Below are 23946 nucleotides of genomic sequence, written 5' to 3'. Positions count from 1 at the left end.
ACCGTGAGTACTCGCAGTTGGATGCGCAGAAATCCCCCATAAAGCTGTGCGAATCTCGCTTACCACGACTGCAGCCAAACTACACGATTCCTGCCCATCCAAATACTTTGGTTCTGTTGAATTTGTGGGTGATGGAGCTCCGTTACCCTGGAATGATCACACGACACTCTAAGGCTGGTTGCAACTCACATAAGGGCTGATTTTAGGCTCAGCTCTCTGTTTTATTAAGAATACACACATGCCCCCCACATGAATAAAGTCAATCCCTCCCACCGAACAATACAATGGGGATTGCTTATACAGAGGATGTACATTCCAATTGGAGCATAGCCTTTGCTATTATCTATCACTGGTCCTCCCCCATGAACCTTCTGAGGTCAGCAGACTTCCTCCCCTTCCCCCCTATGAGCCATCTGAGGTCATATTTCCTGTCCTACTAGCTTCTATTGGTATGCAAATTCTCTGCACAAGCACTCCCTAAAAATATCAGTCTGTACCTGGATGGGCCCGATACGATCTTTATTAAAACACATCCATCCCAGATACAGTTTCAAGTTAGTAATGGGTTGTAAGATATGCATAAGCCTACACGTGGAGTTCACACCGCTTGCGCATTGCGTTATGAAGCCCACGTGGTACCATGCTGCTGATATGTGGATACAGGCCCACGGTCTACTGACAGCAGCATTCGCATGGAATGCCGTGGTGGTATACACGCCGGTCTATAAGCGCAGATCTGCCATCTCATCCATTACCAAGCCGAGTACTGTAATACATACATTGTATATGCGCATGGCCCAATTGCAGCCTTCAGAGCTTTAATTAAGCCACACGAGAGACATATGAATAACACAAATACATGACACATTTAAAGTTCGACCAACAATACAAAATTTCCATGACAGACACCATATTAATCTTATATATACCGCACGCACTCTGCAATGCGGCCGGCTTAAACCAATCAGCGCAATATCCCATCGATGTAGCAAACTGATTGTTACAAATAGGTAACGGTTAATTTATTGCAAACTTGTTACTATATGTATATCAAATACAAATTGCTGTCGTAAATATTACACAGGATAATCATAGACAACTGAAAACAAAAACGAGTAATACCGGATATAAACTTCCATTTAAAGGGCCATTTCAACACATAAAAGGGGTACTACACTCAAAAATATTCAAAAAATATTAAAATATAAAAATAGGAATGTTTTTGGAATTTATATCTAAATGATAAAGCAAAAAAAGCAGCAAAAAAATCAGGCTTGTGGTTAAAAATGAAACTATTAGGGATTGTCCACACCATGACAAGCACCATAATGCATTATTGCAACACACTGTAGATATGCATTGCACACATCTACAGTGCGCTACCAAAACTGGAGAGTTCAAAATCTGGAGCAGTTCTGCGTGGAAACCAAACAGCTTCCAGTTTTTTTGTCAGAGCTTAAAGTGGTAGTAAACGCTTTTTTAATTTTACCTACAAGTAAGCTTATAATAAAGCTTACCTGTAGGTAGAATGAATATCTCCTAAACGAGCAGAAGGTATTTTCTCTCATGCGCTCTGAAGGAAGGGCATATCTGTGTCGTTCCTTCAGAGCTGTGTGTTTGTGGCTCAGGACTCCTGTGCGAATGGGTGGGAATAAAGTCACCGCGGGACGGCCTTTCAGATGGCCGGAGCTTGTGAACCCAGAAGGAAGACGGGTGGAGAAGGAAGCCTCTACAGTGGTGGCAGCGCGCCGCTGGAGGGCTTCATTTTAAGGTAAGTTTTACATAACGTGCTAGTATGCGATGCATACTAGCACATTTTGACATTGCCTTGCAGGGAATTTTTTTCCCCTTTACTGTGGTTTACAACTGCTATAATGGAACTAGCTGTAAAGTTAGAAGCTAAGTGGTTACCATGCACAGCTGCACCAGATTTTGCACTCTTCAGTTTTAGTAATTTAACCCCACTGTGTTATAAACAAACACAAAACACAGCTGCATATGCTCTGTGGGTTGAGTTGAGGACAAAAAAAAATTAAAATATAAAAATGTTTTTTGGGAGTTGTGGTGCGCAGACAGCCCATTTAAAATCAATGCAGGGAAATACATGTGTTGCTGCTCACTGCATTATGGTGTGCATAACCCCCAATAATTTTAGTAAAAATGTAAGCAAATGACAAAGCACAAGGCCAGTGATTTAACCAGAATGGGGAGTCTGAAATATACATCTTTTTCTGTTGTATTACATATATCACTGCTACGAAATGGCTGGGAAGTTAACTAAGTATACATGATTACCTGTATCCTACATAGGACTGCTATTCATTGAGTATGGGAAGTCTTGGAAAGAACAAAGAAGGTTTGCCCTGACAACACTGAGAAACTTTGGAATGGGGAAGAAGTCTCTGGAGGAGAGAGTGACTGAGGAAGCAATGTATTTGTGTACTGAATTCAAGTCTCACAGAGGTAGGAAAAAATATAAACTTGTTCTGAACGCTTTACACACAATACTGAATACCATGTTTACTGTGCTTTGTGCAACTGTCCATACTTTGGAGCCCCTAGATGTTAATAGACAGCAGAAAAAATACACCTGGTCCCTTATGTAATTACTGTATATACTAGTCGATGATGGCTTCAATAAAAAAGATCTATCATTATCAGTTTTTACAGTTCTGTTCCCTATGGGAGCAAGTACATGTATTAGGTCACACATTTCTGTTTGACCCCTAATGTCACTTCTGCTGGAGCTGATACACCTCTGACCATTGCCTTACATACAAACCTCAAATTAATAATTTTTAGGTAATGGAGAGAAGGGCTCATTAAAAATTAAGGTTTATAAAGAACACTGTTATTGCTGGGTCTTTTGAAGAGATCACATGATCACATTTTTCTTCTCTACTAAATTCCCAATTGATATGCTAAAAGTGAATCTAAAGGTTTGCTTTTTTTTTTTTTATTTCAAAGTAACAAACATATCATACCTGCTCTGTGCAGAGTCCCCTGCTATCAATCCTAGTTCCTCCCCACTGACCAGTGCCCCCATAGCAAGCCACTTGCTATGGGGGCACTGGTGCATGCTCACTCCCGTGCCCCACTCACTGCGTCCAAAAGACACAGAGCTGTGGCTCAGCCCCGCCCCCACTCTCTCCTCAATGGCTCACTGGCTGTGATTGACATGATGGCTTCTGCTGCTATGTCTGTGCCAATGAGGAGAGAGAGGACTGCTCATCACTGGATCAAAAAGGGGCTTAGGTGAGTAGAAGTGAGGGGCTGTGGGGGGAGCTGCACACAATGTTTTTTTTATCTTCATGCATAGAATGCATGAAGATAAAAAACCTTCAGCCTTTACAGATACTTTAAGATTTCTTCCCCTCGCTCTCCCTCAATATCTGATATTGGTTCTATCCTTCCCCTACTCTACATACCAACAATTGTATATGAGTTGCTACTTGTCATTCCCACACTCCCCAACTTTCTGAAAAATTAAGCAGAAGAGAATTATTGGCTAAACCCAATAGTGCTTTTTTGCATCACTATGATTGCTTTATATTGGCTTTTTCAAACAATAATTTGAAAGCCTACACATTTGCTGTAAAAGAGGTCCTACTGAGAAGGAAAGAGACAGAAGGATTTGGTTCCAAAAGATGGAAACCCCTCCAAAATGAGGGACAGTTGGGAGGTATAGATTTCCCCTACTTCTTGTCTACTTGCATTCCATTAGCACCTTGAGATAAGCTTCTTGACCTTCTTAACCTTGTCTCATGGACCTCACCTGCTTCCATCTGCAAAGAGTAATAACTACAGAAATGGAAAGCATTATCCTAATATTGCTTTCCTGAAATCTGTAATATCAAGAATACCTCGGTCATGGGGGCATGGACCTGTCATAATGGTAGCACATTTATTACTGTAAAAAGAGTATTGAAATATATGATTTTATAGCTGTATAAAACAAAACTTGATTGTTTTCTAAATTTCCAGGTCACCCATTTGACCCTTGCTACTTTATTAACAATGCAGTTAGCAACGTGATTTGTTCCATAGTATTTGGAGAGCGTTTTGAATATGATGATGCTAAGTTTCTACAACTTCTACACCTTTTTGATGAATCTTTAAGGGCTGCATCTGGATTCTTAGCACAGGTATTTGAAATACTTAATAGAAGTCTATTGCCATATTGTTCTGAAATAAAAATATCTCTGGACCCTGGTGCAAAATCTTAATAAGAACCATCCTGTATAACATTGTTTAAAGTATGATGAAAAACCTCCTGCGCTTAAATGGAGTCCTGCCCTCAAAGCTGCTGACACTAACCTTATGCCCAATAAGTGAATGAAACAATTAAATAAACAGTGTAGCGCTAACAAAACTAAAAATAAGTGATTGAAATACATAAATATACTTAATACATGCTAAACAGTCCCCTTGTTATGCACACCGGGGAGATTTACATAAATAAATCAATAGATAGTGTCATACCTGAATTCCTTCTCATAGGGAATATCCAGTGCACATAGTGAAATAAAACACCATAATTCAATACTGTGAAAAAACACACAATAGTGCACATCAACTGTGAGCCAATAATTAGTTCAAAAAATTCCAAAATCCACGATGCTTATAGTGGTCCTCCCATTTCACTCTCATGCAATCGTGCTGTGTGCGTGATTCACAAGTGCCAATCCTCCAATATCCGAAATGCCCCCTCACCTCCTTACTTAGACCCCAACAGGGCCAGCTCGCTTTAGGGATCAACCGATCCTGTAAGACCAGACTCCTCTCAGGATTCCCCTCACTGATGGTAAGCGTCTCCAGCCTTCACCAAACTAGCAGCCAGCTCCTCCCAGGATCATAATAAAATACAAGCAGAGACCCTCCATAGTGTAACCGGTTTACTGGATAAGTATTTCATTTAAAAAGTAATATACTCACATTTCAAACGTCTTATCTCCAGCTTTTTGCCACATGCTATGGGTGTACTTCATGGTTATCTAAAATAAGGTGATCCAATATGGCCCCCTCGCCGGAAATGACGTCACCACATTACCGGACGTTCCTCCCCGCGTAACGACGCATTGCGTCACGTTTAACATGTGACTTCCTCAGGGTAACGCCCATAGTGGCCGGGACTTCCTTTTATAGGAGAGCTGACACCCAATCATGATCCGGAGGCAGACCTCCGGCGGCCATTTTTTTGGAGTCAGTTCCTCACCACCACAGTACAGACACTGACTCATACTTGGAGGGAAACCTCCGGTGGCCATAATATTGGAGTCAATCTCTTCTTAAAAGCTATAGTGATAGATAACCGCGATGGCATACCATATTACGGTACATGTGACTAGACTACTCCAGGGGGAATAATACGATAAAAGAACAAGTCCAAATACTCCTAAAAACTTTAATAATATATAAAAACAAGGTGTTGATCCCACCCTCTATAGATATAAAACCCCAAACCCTTTTTAAGAGGATGAACCCATACATATAATCATGAGCCCTCTAGTAGAAACAACTAAATAGGACATATAAAAATCCACAGATGAGAGTGCCAATGTGTTCGGGTTGGTCCAGATTTTTACATGCATGTACCCCTCCATTAGGGCTTAGATTTACTGTGATAGAGAAATCTAGCTGAATAGTTATTCCTGTGTTTTTTTTTACCATTCTTAGTAAGCTGTGGGAGGATTTTGTTAGTTTGGTCCCTGATGACTGGTGAGCTGATAAGAGAATAATCGAACAGGAGCAGGAGAGCATCAGAAAGCAGAGATCCATAGAATGAATAAAACATAAGCAAAGAAATTCTTTACTTGGGTATATACTAGTAGAATTTTGAATGACAATTCATACAAATCTTCTTAGGAAAATGAATACGAAAATTCTCAAAGCATTTGAATTTTGTTTGAAAGATTTAGTTTGCTTTTAACTGTCGATTTTGGAATGATTGAACTTAAGCCACATACACTGTTAGAAATGTGTACATTTGAGAAACTTTTCCATCTTACTCTTTGGAATTTTTTTGTCACTGCAGTTGAAATGAAAATTGCTTTGACCCCACTAATGATTAGGAAAATTAACAAATATTCTTAACAAAAAATGTCAAACAAAATTCTATTACTAAACAGCTTTACACTGCAGCTTTTTCTCCAACAAGGAGAACCGTGAGCAGCACAGTAGAGACATCACTAAACCTCACTCCAAATCTCATAAAATTAGCATTAACAGGCACAGTGCCCTTGAATCTAAAACTACAGATATACAGCTATAAGATTGAGGGCACAGGTTTACCTAGGCTTAGGAAGTCCACTACTACTTTTTAGGAGGAATTGAAGACAAAAAGGTAAATTTCCTGGATCATAGCATATGATGGGTTGTGGCTTTCCCCTTCGACCCTAAAGAATTGGATAACTATAAATTTCTTGGCTTACTCTAACTACTGACCTAAATTACATTCTGCTATCCATTGTTTGACCCAGCTTGCCCCCTGATTCTACTGTATCCTGATCTCCTGGTGCTGACCTTGGCTGTGTTGCAGGAGGTGGGTGCAATAGAGTAAACCTGCTGTTTTGTCCTGCATGGGCAAATCATAGGTTTCCTTTAAATATGGCTCAGAATACGTATTCAGCACTTGAGCAAAGGTACTGGTACCTAAACTTTGGAAGCTGTATATGTCATTTTCTGATATGTTTTTCTAGTGAAAACAAGATTCATTTCTATTATTTGTCCAGGCTTTCAATTATGTACCTGCTCCTGGTTTGGAGCTGACACAAACTACCGTCCCTTAAACTAGGTTACATCTTTGACTGGGTTTTTTTGCCATCCTTTAGGACCTTCTGCTTGTTCCTTGCCTATACTAGTGTAGCACTACTGCTTTAGGAGATGCTGGATTTTGGGTCCACCTTAAGCTCTGCACAGCTAGGCAACACACATTTTCTTCCACACGTTGCACAATAGAGTCAAAGAACAGTCCTTGAGCTTGGTTTTGTGATTTTATTAAAGGGGTTAAGAACTTGGATGGGGGCTAGGGGTATCTGCAGGGGTGGACTGACCATTTATGCACTCGGGCACTGCCCGAGGGCCCGGGGTCAGTAGGGGGCCCCATGAGATGCCCCTAGTACCTTTCATAGGCTTTTTTGGGTGTGGTTTGAGTGTGGGTGAGGACACAGGGGCCCCATGATCCCCTATTGCCCAGGGGCCCCATGAGTTGTCAGTCCGCCCCTGGGTATTTGGGATGTCCGAGGAAACTAAATTTGAGGACAACTTAGAGCAACTGTGTACAAAAATGTGGACAAAAATATGTCTCTCCTCTATGAGCATCCAAAGATTTTTGGTGTACTTCCTCAGACTCCAGATGAATCCTCCTCTTCACCCAGCTGCCTGAGGCTATTCCCTGGGCAATGGGGCCCAAGAACTGTAGATTGAGATGAAGAGGATGAAGAGTAGTTGGGTATTGCACCTGACCACCCTCTCCTCTTATCTGGCCCAGGGGGTGTAGCAATACTCACTCTGTCTTTTCCTGTTTGCTTGATGGGTTGGTGGCTGCCTTCAGGCCTTATGCTGGGCTGGCTCCTTCCTTGCTTTACAGGCCATCCTCCCAAGGAGACGATGGGACAGAGGAGACCTCCCTTCCAGAATCCTGCCTGCAGGTGGGCTCCCCTCCCTGGGGCCCCCTCCTAGGCTCCTCACTCCAGCCTTCCTCTCAGTCCATCTTCCACCCGACACTCACTGACTGCTCCAAGGCTCTGAGATAATTAAGGGTTGCCTTGGCCACCATGCCCAGCCTCCTGCCAGAGGATTGGCCCAGGTCCCTCAAACATGCAGATCTGAGCCTCCTCCACCGTCCCTCCTACAGATAGCGCTCAGGTTTCTGGAGAGGTGGGAGGGTTCCAGAAGCTCTGACCTTCATAACCTCCCTAGCCTGTCCTGAGGTGAACTCCTACCTCCCTCACAGGCTGACTCATCCCCAGGCTGCTACTCAGCCTCTAACTAACACAAATCTCACCTAGCTATGCTAGAGGGCATTACACTAGTCTCACGCCGCACCATCTTTTCCTGATCACCTCATCCATGACAAAACGTATTTGTATTTGCTTAACATTTTAACACAAAATAGTATAATGTTTAGCTAAATGTAATTGTATAGCCATTAAAAGACCAAATAAGTATATATGTTGTGGTTTCGATGTAGTATACCAGGGTATGGCTGAAACTATCAGCCATAACCCCCGGTATTTTCTTCAGCAGCCGTTTCCCTTTCACAAAAAAGCAATCTGAATGGCTGTTTAGCCGCTGGATTGCTTTTAGAAGCAGCAGGAGGGGATGCCCCCCTTCCGTTCGCTAATGTTTTCTGGGCTTACCGGTCGCATTGGCAAACCCAGGATCCGATCCGGCGCTTGCGGCTGCTGGACACAGAGGTGAGGAAAGACCAAATTGTCCTTCCTCACTTCTATGATCAAGGAGGACCAGAGCGACATTAGGGCGTCACTTCTGGTCTGGATCGGATGTAAACAATTTTTTGTTAACGTATAAGATCAGTTTTTATTTATTTATTTTTGTTTTAATATCTTATGCTTTTAGAGGTAGAGCAGACATTTGAGCCCTGATTTACTAATGTGCCTAGGCGCATTTCCGTGGGCTAACGTCTACTTTTTAATAGCGACCGTCTACGTTTAGACGGCAAAGACATTTACTAAAGAAAGCGTCAACAAGTAGACGTGAAATCAAATTTACTGACCAGGCACAATCCAGGAATCAGTCTCAAAAAGCAGACTTGCTAAGAAGCACATCTAACACAATGAAAAATCACTGCAGAGACATGTTCACATTGAAACTTGCTTTCCCAAATATTGGGACTTCACTTTAAACAATATTTTACATTTCAAAAAAATTTTAAAATGTGTAAAAAATAGTTTTTTTAAAGGAAGTCATGACAGTGAAGAACTAGATGCTTTTCCAGCGTCTATGGACGGATATAAATGCGCATGTGCAGAACACATTTTAGCCATCTGCCGTGGGCGGTCTCTTTTTAGACGCTGTTTAATAGTAAATCTCAGTGCGGAGTCCTCTGATAGACGGCACTCGATCGCGTCTACTGTGTTAACAAACAGCACTATTTGTAGCTAGACATATCTTTATGTATTCCAATTTCATTTCCTTAGTTCTATTGATTCTGTTTTTGTTTCTTATCCTTTATAATTATTTCTGTAATGATTTTACATATTTCAAAGGTCTAGATAATATATATTTTGACAGCTGAATCTAAAAATAAAGGTCTACAATTTAAAAGAAAAAAGAAAAAAAAAACGGCGTGGGGTCCCCCCTCTCATCCATACCAAGCCCTTCGGGTCCGAGTGACCCTGTCCCATATGACATCATTGATAAATATGACATCATTGATTACAAGGATAAAACTATCAACACCAGCATAAACAGAGCCTTAAGAACCCAAAGAGAAAATCTACTTCAGTACAAAGAGAAAAAAAACAAACAACCGTGTACCTTTAGTAACCACATACAACCCAGCACTAGAAGGAATAAGAAAAATAATCAAAGATTTACAACCCATCATAACAGAGGATGGAACTCTGAAAGAAATATTCCAGCAACTACCAATACTAGCTTTTGGACAACCCCCCCAACGTCAGAAATAAACTAATCAGTAGGAAACTTTCTTCTGATTATGAGGTCACAAATAATGGAAGCACATCCTGCAATAAAAAACGATGCAAACTGTGCAACCAAATCAATCCATCAAAAAGTGTCACACACTCAAAAGGGATCTTCAATATCTCCGGATCATACAGCTGCACCTCTAGTAATGTGTACCTTATCCAGTGCAGAAAATGTAACAAAGGATACTATGTTGGCGAAACAGGACAGAAGTTGCAAAAAAGGCTGAATTTGCACAGACATACCATCAAGGAACATAAAGAAGATAACTTTTGCACACCTGTGGGACACCATTTCGCACAACCAGACCACACTTTGGGAGACCTCAATGTTTTAGTTCTGAAAGGAAATTTCAAATCCATTCAGGAAAGAAAAACTTTTGAACTAAGAATGATAATTCTATTTGACACAAGAGATAAGGGCCAGAATTTGGACATGGGATTCCTCAATCATTATCTGACATTTTTATGACTCTCTCTGTCATTGTTCCCCCCCAGTCTGTTAGGGATCCAGGTATGACCAGAGATGTGTGGACTGACACAGGGAAATGCAGGCTTCAAGTATGGTGTAAAAGTAATATAATTTATTTAAGGTTACACAATACACAGAACACACAGTGCAAAACCAAACCAAACCAAACCTTAAACTAGTCTCAATATGTGCGGGAACACAAGCGTAGTCAGGCAGGCCGGGTTGGTGACTCTCGGGTAGACAAGGTACAAAGGAGCAGGCAGGAGAAAGGTCAGGAATAGCCAGGGTCGGTGCAGGCAGCGTTCTAGCAGAGTCCAGATCAGGCAGGAATCTCAGGCAGGATGCAGGTACAGGGGCTCATGGGAACAAACACCAAGGCACTGACTGCAGGCCTGGCCATTGCTTAAATACACCTCCTGCAATCAGCCTCAGGTGATGGCTTGATTGGAGGAGTGAGATTCTGGCTGCTGAGAGCACCCGCTGGCCAGCACTGGTACTGCAGCCCACAAGGCAGGTGAGCCCCAGCACCACCTGTGCTGAGCCCATTCCTAACGCAGTCTTTGCTTTTGGTTTGCTGTATCTTATGTCTAGTTTAACCTTAGGCTTGTGTCTCTTTCTGCTTTTTTTTTTTTTTCTCTCATCTCCAACTTCTAACATTCTGCTAAAACATTGTAATACTACTGCTCGGACCTTGAAGAAGGGGACATACCCCGAAAGCTTGTCCTCAAAATTGTATGTTAGTGCAAATAAAAAAAGTATCATGGACAGTACTCAATTGTTTCATTCGTAAACCAAAAATTACGTTAACCGAGGCGTTGGTAAACTGAGGTACGCCTGTATTAGTATTGCAATCCTTTGTATTGGGATACATAGAACCAACATACATCTGAATTGACAACATAGTACAACATTTGTGTCACATTTGAGATATCTGGCTAGTTACACTGACCTTGCCGAGGGATTTAGGGTTGATTCACACCACAGAAATACAGGTGGGATTAGTGGTTAGCACTGCTGCCTCACAGTGCTAGCGTCGCTGGTTTGAATCCCAACCACGGCAATGATGCATGATCTCCCTGGGTGGCTACCCTAACATAGATGTGCCGGTGGAAGCATCTTTGCTTTCTGTCTAAATGATCCCTAGAATGTGAATTAGAATGAGGCCTTGTCTGTTCAAACACCTTTAAAGCTGCACCTTGTGTGAATGTCAAACGATGGGATGAGATAAGGGGCTGGACTATTGATTGATTTGATAATGCTGGTTTGCAATCCGCCCCCTTTGTTGAATTGCCTGCTTAGTTCACACTAAATGCTATTTAAAATTGTGCTTTTTGTTGGCAATTTTTACAGTGTTTTCTGTAGATTTACCAATGAGTTATTGCGTTTTCAATTGTGTTTTGCATCGCGATTTCTATTGTAGTCTATATGTGAAATCGCTACAAAATGAAGAAAAAGTTAGATAAGAACTACTTTTGAAATTGTGCTGCAGCAAATCGCGTATGTTAAGACACTCACATCCACATTCGTTAGATCCGATATCAGGTACAATTTCAATTCCCAAATCGCACCTGAAATCACGCACCCTGGATACGACTTGGCATGCAATTTGCATGCCCTGCGACTTGCAAATTGCATGCCAAATTGCACCCGATGTGACTGGGGGCCACCCCGGTCACATCAAAGTGGATTTTGAAGTGGTGCAACTTACACTACGGTCACATCATGGGACTTACAGTGTAGTCGCATGATTTCAAAGTCGGGGGACATGCTGATTTAAAGTGCGATTTGCAAGACATCTGACACAGATCTCTCTGCAAATCGCATGAAAAGGAGTGTATTCATTACTTTAGGAATTGTTGTGGCTCCACCCAAGTTTGAACCACACCAATATGAACACTCTAATAGTGGTCACATTGAGTGTGACTTGGCATGTGATTTGCATGACATGCGACTTGCAAATCGTATGCCAAGGCGCACCCTATTGTCTGCTATTAGAGCAGTCACATGGGTGCGTTTCCGACACTGATTTCTAAAGTAGTACATGTACTACTTTTGTGGCGATTTGCATAGATATCTTTGTCAGATGTCTTGCAAATCGCAAGGAAATTTACATCTTCACTGTAAGTCTCACTATTTCTAAATCGGCTTTGATGTGACCGGGGTGTAAGGCCTTTTTTATGTTTGATTTCCTGAGTGTTTTTCCGATTTATGGGAAATCCCGCATACTAGCAAAAGTGAATTGACATTTTCAGTATTGCATGCGAGATGTGGTCATGTGACTGCCTTAACTCATCCGATAATCTGGAGTGAATTTTGCCCATAGTGCCAATAAATATTTCCATGGGGTTCCCCTCCACATCCCTGTTCAATGTTCTGTTGTATGATGCACAGGTACACTTCACTGTGGCTTTCTTTCTGACTCTGATTTGTGGGGCCTGTATACCAAGGGTTAACACAGGTGGGAAGAGAATTAATCAGGTGCAAAAACTTTCTCTGACCAAATGAATGACAGTGGTGGGTGTGGCCTATGTTATATAAAGAGTTGCAGTAGTGGGTCATTTTCGCCTTGTAAGAGGCCAGGTTATTTTCTGCAAGTCCTTGCCTGTGGTGGTTTGGGGAGGAAGAGATGTTGTGGATAGATAAGCCTACTACGTTATTCATATTAACCGTTTGTTTCCTGCTGTAACCTGTGAAAGCACAGTTCATTAGAAGTATAATCTTTTAGATTGTAAGCTTTTATGAGCAGGACAATTCTATTTTAGTAACATCAACCCTGCTTTTTTTTTCCCACCAAGAAATTGACTACCTACTTGTTGCTGCTGTCCAAATAAATGTGGAATATGTATTTGATCAATAAACGTTTGGACTATGTTTATTTTTGGAGGGGGTTATTTCATGTTCAAGTTCAATATACTAGCACCCCTAACACTTATATTTTGCGAGCTATATAATATGCCCAAATCTAACTCGTTAGAGTGCACATATGCAAGTATGCCCAAACTAACAAACCAAAAGCCCCCTATTGCACCACAAGACTATGTTATGTACCAATGAATAGGTCTTTTTCAATGTGCAGTTAGCTATTCTTTTTCTACAATCCTCTTAACAGTAATATATTAGGCCCCCAATTTATATATATTCGCCAATGCCAAATACACAGTACAGCTGCAAACATACATTCGCCAATGCCAAATACACAGTAGAGCTGCAAACATATATTCGCCAATGCCAAATACACAGTAGAGCTGCAAACATATATTCGCCAATGTCATATACAAAGTAGAGCGGCAAACATACATTCACTAATGTCATATACACAGTAGAGTTGCAAACATATATCCAAAAATGCCAAATCCACAATAGAACTGCAAACATATATTTGCAAATGTCATATACACAATGGAGCAGCGTCGAAAACTGTTATGGTGCACAATACATGCCAAGACGGCTGTTGGAGGAGGCACTAGAGCAGCTGTCATACCGGAAATACATAAATAAATAGTGTAGCGCTCAAAATAAATAAGTAACCAATGCCCTTACAATCAAAAATACCTTATAATAATAATAATAAGGATAATATAAATGGTGTCAACTTATACTAAATAACCATATTTCATATTAGACGTATACACACTATATAAATAAATCAAGTGTCTAAAAAATACATATCGTGCTTACACAACTATTAAAAATAATAACCAGGTAATAATAAAACCTTTATAAGGATAAAAGTGCTATAGTGCCAAAAAAAGTGCAAACAAGTGTCCACTCTATCAAAAATCAATTCAAATAATGTCCTTCTAGTGATAAACGTAATCATGCAATGTGTAGTGGTTATAAATCTATTCGTGATTGTGCCAAACTCTTCTCCTTATGGTGGCTAGATTGCCTCCTCACCTCCTCCCAATGACCCCTAGGGGCCAACAGGCTTGCAGGATCACCCTGGATCCTTAATTCATACAGGTCAGCAGCTTCCTTCCTTCAGTGGATCTCCTTATGGAGCTCCTATTTCCCCTACTCAGCCAAGGTATCTCTGAAGGACAATGGCTCACCTATCCAGTGAGCCAAGAAAGAGAAAACTTCTAAGTGTAGTATTTAGAATAAACGACTCCTTTATTAAAAAATTCAGGGATAACGCTCACATTCCCAGCAGTCCTCCCTCCTCACCGATGTGTGGGTACGTCTAATATGAAATATGGTTATTTAGTATAAGTTGACACCATTTATATTATCCTTATTATTATTATAAGGTATTTTTGATTGTAAGGGAATTGGTTACTTATTTTTTTTGAGCGCTACACTATTTATTTATGTAATTTTACACTGTGTTAGGTATCAGTTGGTGAGTGTTGGCAGCTTTAGGCTAGTTCTCTCCATTTATAGCGCAGGAGGACCTTTGATTACATACCGGAAATACGTCATCACGTTTGCGGAAGGACATTTGCACACACCCGGAAGTGGTAGTGGGGAGTGTTAGTGGATGGGAGTGTAGTTAGGAGAGTTTAGTGGTAATTTGCAAGTCTATTTTTTAGCTTTGTAAATTGTTTTTTTGTGGAATTTCAGACCACATCTAGACATGGTGAGATCACTGTTCTCGACCAAGGAGCTGATCCTCATTTGCAGGGGAAACATTACTAATAATTGTTGTATTTTCAGTTGAGAACATGTCCAATTCCTAGATACATTGAGGTACATAGCAGAGGTTCAAGGTATTCCATAGAAGAAGTTATTGTTCTTCCTAACTATACAGGTGGCACAGACACAAGCATACACCCAGGGCCACTGTTAGATATCACGGGGCCCCGTACAGCATACCTGACAGCCCCCCACCGCCAGAGAAAATATCCAAATTATATCTATGGTAAAAATACACTAAAAACATTATTAATGCACAACCATATTCCTGTGAAATCTAAATGATAAAACTGTACTGAGTTCATAAATAAAGCTGTGTGTGTAATTGAGGTCTTGGGGCTCATTCACATGGGTGCTGTGGCCTGTAGAGTGGGAATCGGTGGTTTGTTTTTGTGGCTGTCGCCGTTTGCAGGCAACCTACAGTATGTTACACTATGGAAATGCTGCAGGTCCTAATCTGACAAGCATATAGGTGCAGGTGTACAGCCCTGAACACAGACAGTGAGAATTCAGGGCCACTTCCCCACGCCTTCACACCTGTCAGATTAAAACAACACTAATGTGTTCATACTGCTGCGGTGTCCCCATAGTGTAACAGGTAGCTCCAGCCACATGAACAACCCACTCATTCATACTGTACAGACCAGAGGACCTGTGCGAATGTGGCATTTTTTACTTTTTTTCCCTCAGTTTATTAATTTCAATGGGCTGACTAACATGTGGGAACATGCAAAAATACTGCAGGCATATTATTTTAAAAGTCTGTTGCACCTAACCGCACAGTAGTGTGGTGCCATGCGTTTTGGTGGCTGTGAATGTGTCTGTGTTTACTAGACGTGTGGAGGTGCAATTACATTTTCATCATGGTACCTGCGCACATCTGCAGAGGGCATTGCATTTCTTTGCTGTGCTGGAAAAAACGTGCTCTTGCATGCATTTCTGCACCACAAATGGTGTGAACAAGTCCTAAGGGCCAGTTCACAATATAGAAAGTCCAGATGTGTTTCAGATGCGTTTTTGCCTTAACTTTTTTTATGCATGTTTAACGTGTTCCAGAGCATTTTGGATGCGTTTTTGACGTGTTCCACTGCATTTTGGATGCATTTTTTACGTGTTCCAGTGCATTTTGGATGCGTTTTTGACGTGTTCCAGTGCATTTTGGATGCATTTTTTACACGTTCCAGTGCATTTTGGATGTGTTTTTGACATGTTGCAGTGCATTTTGGATGCGTTTTTGGTATGTTCCAGTGCATTTTGGATGCGTTTTTGACGTGTTCCAGTGCATTTTGGATGCGTTTTTGACGTGTTCCAGTGCATTTTTTTATGCATTCCAGTTACTTTTTTTCCCCCTCTCTTTTTCTTCAATTTAATTAGGGACATGTGTGTTTTAGTGCGTTCCAGGGCGTTTTACCGCGTTCCAGTACAGTTCTATGCATAAACAATGCAGCTTGTTTGACTTTTTTGGCAGCACCTGCAACGCACTGGAACTGCAAGCGCTGATGTGAACTATGACATTGACAACCATATAACCTTCTTTCTGTGCATTTTGGTCGCAAAAAAAGCAACTGAAACACATGTAGTGTGAACTGGCCCTAAAGGTTATTATAGGTAAGGGAAGTGGACTGACTAGGAATTGTGAATTCACTCAGACTAGTGGTGAGATACAATCAGGAATCATATAATAATGTGAGATCTGAGCTGGAGGTGATAGGAAATGAGACACATTAACTTGATCAGTAAATAAATAGTTAAATAAAAAGAATGGGGCGGTGATACATAGATTTGCAGATGGAACAGGTGATGATGGGGGGGGTGGGGGAGGGGATCAAGTTGTATAAGGAGAGAGGTTTAAGGGCTCGTTCACACTTGACTTTATTTCTAACTCTTGCCAAACGCCCCTATAGCATTTGACAGGCGTTTGGGAAGCGTTTTTAACGCTCCTCAAATGCTCCCCAAATGCCCTATGCGTGGTTTTGAGGCATGTGATAAACGTTTGTCAAGTGTTAAAACTGCACCACAAATGCCTGTAATGAAGTTAAATGGTATTAACGCTCCAAAAACGAGTTGCAACCGCACCGCAAACGTCTGCCAGGCATTTGAGGAGCGGCACCATAGACTTGAATGGGAGGCTTCATCTCCTCCTGACTCGACACGAGGCGCCGGTTTTGCCATGACGCAACGCTAACGCTTCAATGTGAACAGCACTGTGTGCTGCCATGTGCAGAATTTTCATAGGTGTTTGAGAAGCGTTAAAACCGCTTCCCAAAGGCCTGTCTGATGCCTGCTGACAAAGCTAGTGTGAACATAGCCTTAGAGAAGATAAAAAAAGTTGTAATGAAATATAAACAGAAGGAAAATTGAAAGTTTCAAACTTGTCAGAAGAATAGGACGCAGGTAAGATTCATTCCCTTTCCACTTTCTAGTCAGTAGCCAAAATCTTAATAGATTGATCAATATTCCTGGCACTGACAGAACCCTGAAAATTGATCTCCATATTTTGGGCATTCACAAATGTCAAGGAGTGTACAATTTAAGACCAGAAACTCAGACATATACTAGGCCCAATTAACCTAACAGCATGTCTTTGGAGTGTTGGCAGAAACACACCCGTGCGGAGAAAGCATACAAACTGGGATGCAGACAGGTGCAGCCATGCCTGGGATTAGAACTCATGACCCAAGTGCTATAAGTTCTGAGTTCTAACCACTAAGCCACTGTAGGAGACAGAGTTTGAGCTGGAATGTAGAATAGTTACATTGTTTAAAAATGATAAAGCTAGCGCTGGTAAAATTATATAGACTACTAAAATGGTATTACACAAGATAAATATAGGTATAGATATGAAGATAGCAGCTAGGGTATTGGCAACAGTCCCAGAATAGAAATAGAAAAGCGCTATAAATGCATGTTATCAATCATAATCGCATGTAAAATCAAAAAAGTGCAAATAAGTGCAATAATGATGTAAACTGGAAAATGGTGCTAAAAAAAGTTCATATCATTCCTGAATAATGGAATGTCCTTTGTGTGAGAGTACCAACTCAGAGAGTGCCTATGAATGGCACGTGTGGTTGATCCGTGACGAACAGTAGTGCATGAACTCTTGAAAGGTAATCTACCCTTGGGACGGGTGTACACTCACCAGAACAAAAGTATTAATACGCATAGGTTATACACATCAAACATCTGGGGGGGCAGCGGTATGCTGGCAGCTATGGGATAGTCATCCAGCTCCATCCATCCATCAGGGTGGGTGCCAAAATGGTCCTGGGGAGGAATTAGCTCAGCCACAGGAGCCAGAAAGGTGCTTAATAGTGTAGTACTTTATTATAATGGTCACAAGTAACAATTTAAAATATCCACGTGGAGTAATAAAAATAATAGCAAAGTGAGTACCAAGATGGTCACCGCTCTTCAATGCTGAGCTAATTCCTCCCCAGGACCATTTTGGCACCCACCCTGATGGATGGATGGAGCTAGATGACTAACCCATAGCTGCCAACATACCGCTGCACCCCCAGATGTGTGATGTATATAACCCATGCACATTAATACTTTTGTTCTGGTGAGTTTATTATTCAGGAATGATTATATGAACTTTTTTTAGCACCATTTACCAGTTTACATCATTATTGCACTTATTTGCACTTTTTTGATTTTACATGCGTTTATGATTGATAACATGCATTTTATAGCGCTGCACTATTACTTTAACATAGAATAGTTGCATGATTAAAGAGAATGAAGATATATAATTATATTGGGATATTAGAACTAGGCATTCCCAATTATTTGAGATATAAGTGTGAAAATGTTTGACATTTGAAAATAGAATGTATGAAATTCATTAGGAAATACATTAGTTGTCTGATCATTTTTGGAGAAACAACAACCAAGAAAAAAAAAAACGGGACAAAGCCTGCGGTTGTGCGCCACCTAGCGAACATCTAGAAATGTGCCTGACGTGATTCCAGATTTACTAACAGAAAATAGTCTCCTTTCAATGAGCTTGCTAGACGCCTTTCTGATGACTGACAGGTCTAGATTGATTGAATTGAGTCTGCCTGAATGTTCAGCGTCTGCTGGTAGACTCAATTCTTAGTATATCAGGGCCTTATAGACCCTCGATGCCTCCATAAAAAGGACCTTTCATCCCTTATTCCTAGCACAAAGGAGGGTTATATTTCATGTGATAAGAATAAAAGTGATAAAAAAAATTAAGATTGGGTAGGTTTACAGGAGCTAGAGAAGTACTGTACATGTATGTACTTTAACACCATAGTTACTACAACAGTATTTTAATTTTTATCCTTGCAAACTTGATGCAGTTCATGGCTTATAAATGAGAACACGAGATAACACTTGCTTTTTTATCTATTTATTTATTTATTTAGATTCTAAATGAAGTTCCTTGGCTAATGAATATTCCAGGGTTAGCTAATCGTGTTTTACAAGCACAATATAGTTTGAATGCTTTCCTCAGGGATATCATTACAGAACACAAGAAAAGTTTTAAACCTGATAATATCCGTGATTATATTGATGCCTATCTACTGGAAATTGAAAAGGTAAGGAATCTATAAATGTTTAATAATGCAGAAATGTAATTTGTAGTACATTTATATGTGCACACTGTATTTTTTAATGCTGTAAATAACATCAGAGTATTGTGCAGGTAGAACCTGTGCTTGAATTGATAACAGAAAATTGCCTAAACCCACTTTATTTCTTTCCATCCTTCCTGAAAGTTAATCCAGATTATGGATGTTACAAATGTAGCCTCTAACCACATGCCTATATAGAAAATAGAACATTTATTCCCATTAAAACACAAGAAAGATTGTTTAAAAAGTGCTGATCTTTGTTTTTGTCCTTGCATGTGGAGTTCGCAGATGGGGATAACAGGGCAGGCACACAAGGGGCCTGCAAACATCACAAATTATTTTCACATCATCTTGGATACCCTTCTCTCCAAAGTTACGTCTTTATAACCTCCCATAAATAATCGAGAATAATAGGGGAGATGTTAGGCAACCATGATATTGATTAATCTCCTACTTAGTTTTATGCAGGCTATAGACGAGTCAAAAAACGTCCGTTTTTTTGTAAAAAAAAAAAAAAAAATCGGTCATTCAATAGGCCGAAGTTACCACCAACTGTAGAAAAAAAAATTGGCCGATTTTCGTCTGGTCTACGGCCGGCATTTAATTACTTCTGTCCCTTTAGAGAGCTCCGCTATTACATTTGACATTAAAAAGTATAGCGGTTGCAACATTGTATCTATTTGTATCCATTTTGGATACAGATGTTTTTATTCGAATACAAATAGATACATTGTTGCAACCGCAATACTTTTTCATGTCAAATATAATAGCAGACTGGAATTGGAATTCTTCTTCTTCCTCTTTTTCTTTTTCTTCTTATTCTTTTTCTTGCAGGTCACGGCTCATGCGCAGATTTTTTATCGGTAAAAAGATCAGCCGATTTGCCCATCAATGCTGCGAAAATCGGCTGATTTTTTTTTCCAACTTTACCGATTAAAAAAATGTGCCAAAATCCAGAAAAACGGCCGACCAATTAACCTATTAACAGTGCGAAAATCAGCCAATTTTTTTTTCGGCCAAAAAATCGGCCGATTTTCGACCCATCTATGGCCTGCCTTAGTTTAGAACTAGGTATGTAAAAATAACATTCAAGGCTCTGTTAGTGACTTACTTAGCATGCAGTTTTGCAGCTCTGTTATTCTATATTTCTGCAGGATATTGCAGAGAATAGGCCATACAGCCATATTATGATTTTTCACCATAAAATACAAGTACACTTGTCCAATTGTTTTCATAAGTAGGTGTGATCATTATGCAAAGTCTTTTCTATAGTAACCTAGTTAATTTTCCTAAGAAAATTAAAAAAAAAAACAAACATCCAGGTGGCTCCTTTATTAGATAGAAAAAAAAACGGTCCCTATATCTAGGTCTTCCTGGCAATTCCATGGCAAGCAAGCTACACAGCTTATTCTGAGTATCAGTTTCTTTAGCAATCCATAAACTAATAAAATCTAATAATAAATCTGTTTTATGATCTTACAATGTGTAATATCATATATAATTGTTAATGGAACATACAATGTAGCATAAGTTATGTGATTTTAAAGGAAACCTGTTGTGCAAGAAATATAGACACCATTGCTCTTCTTTTGAAAATGCTGATTGTCTGGTTGTCATGCTGACCCTCTTGATTCAATAGTTTGGGTCACTGACACACACCAGGTATCCAGCCTAAACTTGTGGCTTTTCTGATCTGCACACAGGTGTCAGCGAGACATAAATTATTAAAACCAGTCAACGTAACAGCCTGATAACTAGAATTTTCAGTAACAACCACCATGTGTTCCTTATGACAGGTTTAATTTAACAAATATACTTCCATGACACTTCTTTCAAACACACTATCCTTTTTATAGGCAAAAGGTGAAGAGAACACTAGTTTCAATGAGACTAATCTTTTCTTAACAACATGTGATCTATTTGGAGCTGGCACAGAAACCACAAGTACAACACTGAGATGGGCTCTCATTTACATGCTACTCTATCAGGACATCCAGTGTAAGTGACTGTACTTTAGTAATATTCACAACCTGGGGTAAGCAAATACATGGAATCATATGCTATACCATTTCACTTTGTAAAGCGCTGTGCAGACTGTTGGCGCTATATAAATCCTGTATAATAATTTATTGCCTAATGGAATTTGAATTTTATGAAGCATATCTTCTTGAGTGTGTATAAAAACTGGAGCTTTTCCGTTGAGTTTAAGCAGCTGTCAGACATACAGTTGTGTTCAAAATAATAGCAGTCAGACATCACTAACCTGATCAATCACTGTTTTTGGTAGAAATGATATTTCTACATGGCAAATAATTTACTAGCAGGTGTAGTAGAGTAATAGAAATCCAACAGACATGCTGCTAATTCTGTGTAATTGAATCACTAATTGAAAGGGCCATGTTCAAAATAATAGCAGTGTGGAGTTCTATTAGTGAGGTCATTCATTCTTTGAAAAACAGGTTGCAATTATTGCCCTTATTTAGGGAGGGAAGACAGCAAATGTTGTACATGCTGGTTACAGTGCATTTCTCTCTGAAATTCTGAGGAACAGCGTACCTTGATTAAAAAGTTGATTGGAGAGGGGAAAACATATAAAGAAGTGCAGAAAATGATAGGCTGCTCAGCTAAAATGATCGCAAATGCTTTAAAATGGCAACCAAAACCTGAAAGACGTGGAAGAAAGCGAAAAACTACCATTCAAATGGATAGAAGAATAGCCAAAATGGCAAGGACTCATCCAACAATCAGCTCCAGGAAGATCAAAGAAGGTCTAAAGTTACCTGTGAGTACTGTTACAATTAGAAGACGCCTATGTGAAGCCAAGCTATCTGCAAGAAGCTCCCACAAAGTCCCACTGTTGAAAAAAACACATGTGCTGAAGAGGTTACAATTTGCCAAAGAGCACATTGACTGGCCTAAAGAGAAATGGCGCAACATTTTGTGGACTGATGAAAGTAAGATTGTTCTTTTTGGGTCTAGTGGCCGGAGACAGTTTGTCAGACGATCCCCAAACACTGAATTCAAGCCACAGTACACTGTGAAGACAGTGAAGCATGGTTGCGCAAACATCATGATATGGGGATGTTTCTCATACTACGGTGTTGGGCCTATTTATCGCATACCAGGGATCATGGATCAGTTTGAATACATCAGATTACTTGAAGAGGTCATGCTGTCTTATGCTGAAAAGGAAATGCCCTTGAAATGGGTGTTCCAACAAGACAACGACCCCAAACACACCATTAAACGTGCAACATCTTGGTTCCAGACCAAGAAGATTGACGTTGTGGAGTGGCCAGCCCAATCCCCGGATCTTAATCCAATAGAAAACTTGTGGGGTGACATCAAAAATGCAGTTTCTGAGGAAAAACCAATAGAGAAGAACTGTGGAATGTAGTCCAATCATCCTGGGCTGGAATACCTGTTCACAGGTGCCAGAAGTTGGTTGACTCCATGCAACACAGATGTACAACAGTTCTCAGAAACAGTGCTTATACAACTAAATATTAATTAAGTGATTCAAAGGAAAGCAAAATCTTCAAACATTTTTCAGTTTATATAGTGAATGTTTGAGTTTGTCAAGAAGAATACAAATACTGCTATTTTTTTTGAACAGTCTAATATTCACTTTTCTGCAATCTTTTTAGAGTAACAACACAAATTTGATATATTTTTCTTCATGTTTTAATTTGGAATAGAATGTGTAGTGTTACCAATGCGTTTGTGTGTATGGAAATAAAAGCAAATAAAAGCTATGAGAAGGATTTTGAACTTTATTCACTTTTTTCTACACACGGCTATTATTTTGAACACAACTGTACTTAAACAACCCAATTTCCTTCATGACAGCAAATCTCAAATCTGAGATGTATAAGGCCCTCCATCAATTGGCAAGGTCATCTCTAATGATCTACCATGTTGATATTATAAATAGAGGGTTGGAAACAGGATGAGAGTTGTACCAGGAGATGCTTCCAGTGTCATTTATTTTGTCTGTTCAATGTCTCCAGTGAAAGTTGCCGATAGGCAGGTGTTAGTTTGCCACCATAGACATAAAGTCATTACTTGATATGGTTGATAGTCTTCTCATATGTACTGTATGTGCTACTTCTTCCATTACAGCTTGTACCACCAAAATCTTATTCCAGAGAGGGGAGCTGCTATTGCCTACAACACTGGGCAAACATTAATGAATTGTACAGACTCAGTGGGGTTTATTTACTAAAGCTGGAGAGTCCAAAATCAGACTCCCTTCTGCATAGAAACCAATCAGCTTCCAGGTTTCATTGCCAAAGCTTCATTGAACAAGCTGAGGTTAGAAGCTGATTGGTTTCTATGCAGAAGGGAGTCTGATTTTGGACTCTCCAGCTTTAGTAAATAAACCCCAGTTTGTCAGACAAGCAGTATAGTTGATATAATTTGATCTGGTTGTTTAAGAAGGTATCACACAACATATACTGTAGTTTGTGCATTTTTTCTGGCAGAACACAGCTGAAACGTGACAATGAGTAAGGTACCATTTGCACTGGTTATAAGGCACCTGGCTTCCACAAGATTCTTGGTG

The 23946-nt window shown here is 40.1% G+C and overlaps 1 protein-coding gene across 1 annotated transcript in view; it reads left to right on the top strand.

Moving 5' to 3' along the window:
- Positions 1–23946, top strand: part of LOC149454184 (cytochrome P450 2D15-like) — a 160187-nt gene that overhangs the window by 98664 nt on the left and 37577 nt on the right. Inside the window, exons 3-6 of the mRNA XM_089687706.1 lie at positions 2311–2463; positions 3985–4145; positions 19173–19346; positions 21239–21380. Of these exons, the coding sequence (XP_089543832.1) occupies positions 2311–2463; positions 3985–4145; positions 19173–19346; positions 21239–21380 (630 nt within the window). The remainder of the gene's footprint in view (positions 1–2310; positions 2464–3984; positions 4146–19172; positions 19347–21238; positions 21381–23946) is intronic.

This window comes from Staurois parvus, unplaced genomic scaffold (assembly GCF_062004578.1).
Source record: "Staurois parvus isolate SC_StPar_1 unplaced genomic scaffold, SC_StPar_1.0 ptg000436l, whole genome shotgun sequence".
NCBI classification, from domain to species: Eukaryota; Metazoa; Chordata; class Amphibia; order Anura; family Ranidae; genus Staurois; species Staurois parvus.
This window is presented reverse-complemented; position numbering and strand designations above follow the sequence as displayed.